This window comes from Odontomachus brunneus, unplaced genomic scaffold (genome assembly GCF_010583005.1).
Source record: "Odontomachus brunneus isolate Ranch 3 - 2012 unplaced genomic scaffold, Obru_v1 Obru_scaffold_189, whole genome shotgun sequence".
In the NCBI taxonomy this organism is placed as follows: domain Eukaryota; kingdom Metazoa; phylum Arthropoda; class Insecta; order Hymenoptera; family Formicidae; genus Odontomachus; species Odontomachus brunneus.
The window spans coordinates 46030-52864 of NW_022639639.1; the positions used below are offsets into that span (position 1 = coordinate 46030).

Consider the following 6835-nt stretch of genomic DNA (forward strand, 5'->3'; position numbering starts at 1 on the left):
ATCAATTTGTAAAACTGAAATAGTGCAGAACTAGTTATTGCAAGAATACTTTTTCTTTTGTTTTCAATATGTGATTTTGCTATTAAACAAGTATATTAACGGAATATTTTTTACAAAAGAGATAATATTTAATTTAATTTGTTATTCTATTTTTTTACATTAAATAATTAATTTTTATAAATTAATAACGAAGTTTTTTAAGGAAAATGCGTACACGTTAACAAAGAGTGAATTTATATTATTTCTTTATCATTTATACTTTTTCCGTTCTTCATTTCTTTATTTCCTTTATATATTTTATGTATAAGAAACATCCCATTTACAATGCCTTTAATAAAATTGTTACCGTTACAGAAGTACTGTTGTAATAATTCTTCTCCCTAACTAGCGTAAACTCTCTAAAGAACCCTCCCATTTCCAACTATAAAATAACCCGCCGGAAATAAACTGCCGCTCGGACAAGGAAATCTCACGACTATCTTTGGTGAATTTAGTGCACATAAGCAATATCGAATATTGTTTGATGAATAGTATGACATTATCATATTTGGCGCCTAATCTAATTTGTGTATCGCGAGGATCCCAAAGCCGACGGAAATTTTATAATCAAAAGCGATTATAAGCGTTAAAATAAGATGTCACTGGGAGAAGCATTGTTATAGTATTTTGATTCAGAACTCACCCGATACCTAATAGGAAAATGTATCTTTTGAGTATTAGTAAAGAACAAATTCTTTTGGATATTGCATACGTTGCGAAATTCATTGACATAAAAATGTTACAACCTTTCTTCCATTAATTTTACTAAATTTCCTTATACTTGCTATAAAAATATTATCAAGATAGTAGTTTAAAAAACTATGATACGCATTCATAAAAATTGAAATAGCTTATAAATTTTATATGTTACTTAAGATAAGAAATTATTATTATCATATTCTTCTTCTACTATACATCTTTTGTTCATAAAATGGTTTTGTAACTCTCATGAGTTTTGTAAATATTCAAAGCGGAAACAGTTGTTGGATTAACCTGTATATTGTTTATTATTATATTAACGTATTGAGTTGACAAATAAATTTGTGTTTTGCATTGTTTAAGTGTTAATTAGAGAAATTAAATAAGAATTTTTTAATCGATCTGATAATAGTGTTTGCACAAGAACAATTTTATTATTCAAATTAATGTTGACTACAATTTAAATATAGGAAAGCATTATTTTTATTAATAAAGGATGATTATATAATATAATTCATGAATTTAATAGAATATTTCATAAATAAATGTAATTAATAAATTTGCAGATAAAGTGATGAAGTGTGTAAGAAGTTGTTCTAAATCGCAACCCTTATTTTATGATCAATTGGCCCAAATAATAGCACAAACTGAGTTTATTAATACAAACTTTGTTAAAAAAATTAGCAATTCTATTGAAGATGAATTTGTTAATATATATATGACTGATAAACTACAATCCAGGTAAATAATATTATTTAAATTATATTTATTTATATTAAATTATACTTATTTATAATTATTTTTTAGGTAAATAAATTATTTCGGAATTGTTCGTATGACATATAATATTTAAACAGGATGTCTGACAATTATTATACCAAAACATAAAAGAAATGTGAAATCTAGTTCTATTACGCATTACCTGTCGTTGCTAGAATTTGATAGATACGAGATATCTTGCTTGAAAGTATGTTTACAGAGCTTGTCTTATTGTTTCCCGTGGATTCATTTTTCATATCTCTTAATTAATTCCACCATAACTGTTGTGAAGTTTGAAGAATTGTTGAAATTTTTCTGTTGAGTTTAATGTACTCTACCTGCACACGATAAGCTAATTATTAGACATCCTGTATATGATTTTCTGTAATATTTTTAAAAATAATATTTTAGAGTTTCTTAAAAAATATATATTACAAAGTTCGGAATTGTCTATTTCATGAATTGGTTGTACTCCGTATTTCTGCTAGTCTATTGATCATATCGTAAAACTTAATGAGAAAAAAGGATTATTTTATATCTTGATTAGTCATATCCTAAATTGTCTATAAAAACATGTTGCAAGAAAATTGCTTATAAAAGAATCTTGTGAAAGTGTCGCGAGTTACATACAGTTAGTCAAGAAAGTCTCCGTACACCGCATTAAAATTTATTTAACGGGTAAATATCAATTTTAGGGGAGACAGCTCCAATGACTTTGACCTTGACATATATTATAGAGATCACCTTCCTGAGTAATCCTGAAAAGGTTTTAATCGTCGCTTGTTGTTTATTAAAAAGGTTATTAAAAAAAAGAGTTTTATAAACGGAACATAATTTTGATACACAGTATATATTGAAATATGGTACAAGGTTTCTGTTCGGCTCCTAGCCGTGCGACTAAGGGGCTATATCTCCTAGACCCCCCGCACCGCGGCGGGGGGAGGGAGGGCCAAGTTTTTGTGAGAAATTCTCACTCTTTCGAAAATACATCTTTTTTCATAACATTTATAAAGTATATACATTTCATACGTACAGTGTAAACAATCTATACCGTATTTCGTATTTGCGAAATTTATTTTTTTTTATAACTTTTTGTTTATAACTTTAGCAATCGACTGCGCCTCCCTCCCTCCACCGCCGCGGTGAGAGGCGTAGCCCTCCAGTTACACGGTTAGAGACAGACATATCGTCGGTCACAGATTTCCTAATCTAACGCGCCGTAAATTTTGTCAATTAATATCTTTGTGTTTGCAGCATTTGCTCTTTGCAGTAGAGAGCGACGATTTTGTCAAATAAAAAAGTTGTTTCTCATAATCGTCAAGGTCCTGAGTAACACGCAAAAGATTTTTTTGCTCGTTGTTTATTAAAAAATTATTAACAAAAGAATATTGAAAAATATAACAGGTTATATAGTATTATATATTATAGTACTATGTAAATATTACACGTATATATACGGGGGAGGGGCTCTGTCCCTCTCCCCGCACTCCTTCCCCAAAAAACTAACCCTAAAAACATAATCGCTAAAACACGTCGATTGAGCCTTTCATCGGAGGTAAGGGGCCTAAACTGAATAATTACCGTATAAAAATGTAAAGTTGCGTTGCGTATATACGTGTACAGTACACCATACTTTAATAAATAAGTTAGGTTAGGGTTAGTTTTTTGGGGAAAGAGTACGGGAGGAGGGACGGAGCCCCTCCCCCGTATATATACGTGTAATATTTACATAGTACTATAATATATAATACTATATAATATAATATATATGATATATAATACTATATAACCTGTTATATTTTTTAATCTTCTTTTGTTAATAATTTTTTAATAAACAACGAACGAAAAAATCTTTTGCATGTTACTCAAGACCTTGACAACATATGTCAAAATCAAGGTCACTGGAACTGTCTCCCCTAAAATCGATATTTACCATTTAACTTCTGAAGGGAACGATCGGAAATAAATAATTTTTATGTTATTATATTCAGAAATACATTTATTATTAATGAAAAAGGAAAAAAACATCCATTTGTTAACAAGAAAAATAAACAAAAAGACAAACATAAGAAAAATGTGGTAAAATAAGTCTCCGTACAGAGAGAAATTCGTCAGTTTAGTTTTAAGAATCCTGCAGAATGTTTACAAGACTAGGTCAGCACTTCGACATTAGTAACAAGTTAGTTTCTTGAGCACTAGCAAACAGAACGGTTTGTATTGTGAATATTTTCTTCAAAATGGAAATTCAAATTACAGTTCGACATTTAATTGTGTAATTAAAATTAATTGTGTAGGTGTACAACTTTGCTTCCGCCGTTTTTTTCCGAAATTCGAGGCTTTATTGTAAAAAACTGGTTATACATTTATGATTCAAAGTATTGTCCATCACTGGCCACTACTTTCTCCCATCTTTCGAGCAGCGTACGAATCCCGCGTCGAAAAAACTGGTCATCTTTTGAGGCAATCCACGAATCGATCCAATTTTTTACTTCTTTATAAGACCGGGAGTGCTGGTCAGCCAGGCCGTGTACCATTGATCGAAACAAGTGATAGTCAGAAGGAGCAACGTCTGGAAAATACGGCGGGTGGGGTAGGACTTCACATTTCAACGTTTCCAAGTATGTCTTGACCACTTTCGCAACATGGGGTCGAGCATTGTCATGCTGCAAAATCACTTTATCGTGTCTCTCGTTGTATTGTGGTCATTTGTCTTTCAATGCTCGGCTCAAACGCATCAATTGTGTTCGATACCGAATCGCCTGTGATTGTTTCAGTTGGTTTTAACAGCTCATAATACACTACGCCGAGCTGGTCCCACCAAATACAGAGCATGACCTTGGAACCGTGAATATTCGGTTTGGCCGTCGACGTGGAAGCATGGCTGGGAACTCCCCATGATTTTCTGCGCTTGGGGTTATCGTAATGAACCCATTTTTCGTCCCCAGTCACAATGCGATGCAGAAATCCCTTCCGTCTTTGCCTTTCAAGCAGCTGTTCACAAGCAAACAAACGCCGTTCAACATCTCTCGGCTTCAATTCGTACGATACCCAATTTCCTTGCTTTTGAATCATTCTCATGGCTTTGAGGCGTTGTGAAATGGCTTGTTGAGTCACTCCCAATGATTGTTCCAATTCTTCTTGATTTTGACACGAGTCTTGATCAAGTAATGCCTCCAATTCTGCATTTTCGAAAACCTTCTCTCTTCCATCGCTATGCCAGTCTTCGACGTCAAAATCATCGTTCTTGAAGCGTTGAAACCACTCACGATACGTTCTTTCACTAATAACGGCCTCACCATAAGTATTTGAGAGCATTCGATGAGCCTCAGCCGCAGATTTCTTCATATTGAAGCAGAAAATTAAAACCTCCCGCAAATGACGAGAATTTGACTCGTAAACTGACATTTTCAATCGAGAATAACTTTATGATGCAGATACAAGTCGACTAATGTTTCTATGGGGTTATGTTGACAGATGCCCAAGTTTATTGTATGACGTCTATGATCTATTTATTTCGACCACCACTTACCGCTAAAGCCATCTATAGGAAAACGGCGGAAGCAAAGTTGTACACCTAATAAGAAAATAAGATGCGTGTAATTCAGAAAAATTGCACAAATTGTGTAGAAGTCACATTCCACCGTAAATTTGTCAGAGGTACGATGAAACTAAATCAAATCAAGAACAGGACAACCTCAGAAATTATAGTCGCATCATAAGTATGCCATTCTGAGAACAATTAGATCTGATCCGCAAACAAGTTTGACAGCAATGATTACAATGAAACTGATTGCAATGTAAAAATAATGCCTGAAACAGTACGAAATGTAATCAGAAAAGCAGTATACAATGGTCGTATAGCTAGGCGAAAACCTTTCATAAGTTCAGTTAATAAATGAAAACGATTAGAATTTGCAAATTTACATATTGACTAGGATGAAAGCTTTTGAAATAATGTTATATTTAACGATGAATGTAAATTCACCAGTTTTAATTCACAGACGAAGACACTAAAGTTTGGAGGAAACCAAACGCACAAATGGAACCGAAACACTTGTATCTAACATTTAAACATGGAGGTAGCGGTGTGATGGTTTGGTGGGTATGAGTGCTGCGGATGTTAGATCTTTAATATTTATTGACGATATTTTAGACCATCATGTTTACTTTAAAATTTTGAAAGAGAATTTGATCCGTAATGCAGTAAAATTAAATTTAGAAGAATCGTTTATCTTTCAGCAAGATAACGACCTTAAACATACGGCAAGGAAAGTGGAAGAATGGCTATTATACAATGTTCTAAGACAACCCCATACACTCCTCCCCCCCCCCCTCTTAATCGCCTGATATCAACTCGATTGAACATTTATGGAGTGAAATAAAAAGAAGATTGAAAAAACACAATATTAAAAACAAAGAAGTTTTGAAATCTAAAATATTACTTGAGTGGAACAATATTCAACCGGATTTAACGATAAAATTATTTGGTACAATGCCTAAAAAATTACAAAAAATTATTAAACTAAAGAAAGGACCGACTGATCGTTAATTTAAAAGTTATAGTTAATAAACTTATATCTACGAAGACTTTTGATTACGTTTTTTTTATGTTTGTCTTTTGTTTGTCTTTTTATTTTTCTTGTTAACAAATGGATGTGTTTTTTCTTTTTTCATTAATAATAAGTGTTGTGTTTCTCAATATAATAACGTAAAAATTATTTATTTCTGAGCTTTCCCTTGAAAAATATACAACGTTAAATAAATTTTAGTGCGGTGTACGAAGACTTTTTTGACTGACTGTATTTAAATACGTTTAGTAATTATTTATTTGTCATAAAGAATATATTTTGACCGTAATTAATTTATTAAAAAATGTATTATATGTATGTAAAATAACACTATATAAATAACGAATTACCGAATACTCTGAATACTTTAAAGTACATATCTGCAGGGTTGGGAACGTTACTTTTTAAAAGCAACGCATTACCGTTACCGTTACTTGCGGTAAAAAGTAACTCGTTACCGTTACTCGTTACTGATTCTAAAAAGTAACGCGTTACCGTTATTTGAAAAGTAACGATAAAAAAATCGTTACTTTCCGTTACTTTTGTAAAAAAAAAAGTTAAAATCGGCATATAAAACGAATAGTAGAAGAGACAGTACATAAATTATACATATATAAAGACAAAACATAAGATATTTAAGCGGGAAGCATACATTATTGCATAACGACATAAAATCCATTCTACATTAGTCGCAAGTCGCAAGGTCGCAAAGAAATTGACGATCATAGTCGATTGTTCTTCTTGCGATCGAAGAATAATCAATTATGATT

The 6835-nt window shown here is 32.0% G+C and overlaps 1 protein-coding gene across 7 annotated transcripts in view; it reads left to right on the forward strand.

Annotated features, from left to right (window-relative positions):
* LOC116851756 (Fanconi anemia group D2 protein) overlaps window positions 1-6835 on the forward strand; it is a 112279-nt gene that overhangs the window by 17404 nt on the left and 88040 nt on the right. For all 7 annotated transcript variants that reach the window (XM_032831499.1, XM_032831504.1, XM_032831502.1 and 4 more), the window contains one exon: window positions 1305-1479. In XM_032831499.1, the coding sequence (XP_032687390.1) occupies window positions 1305-1479 (175 nt within the window). The remainder of the gene's footprint in view (window positions 1-1304; window positions 1480-6835) is intronic.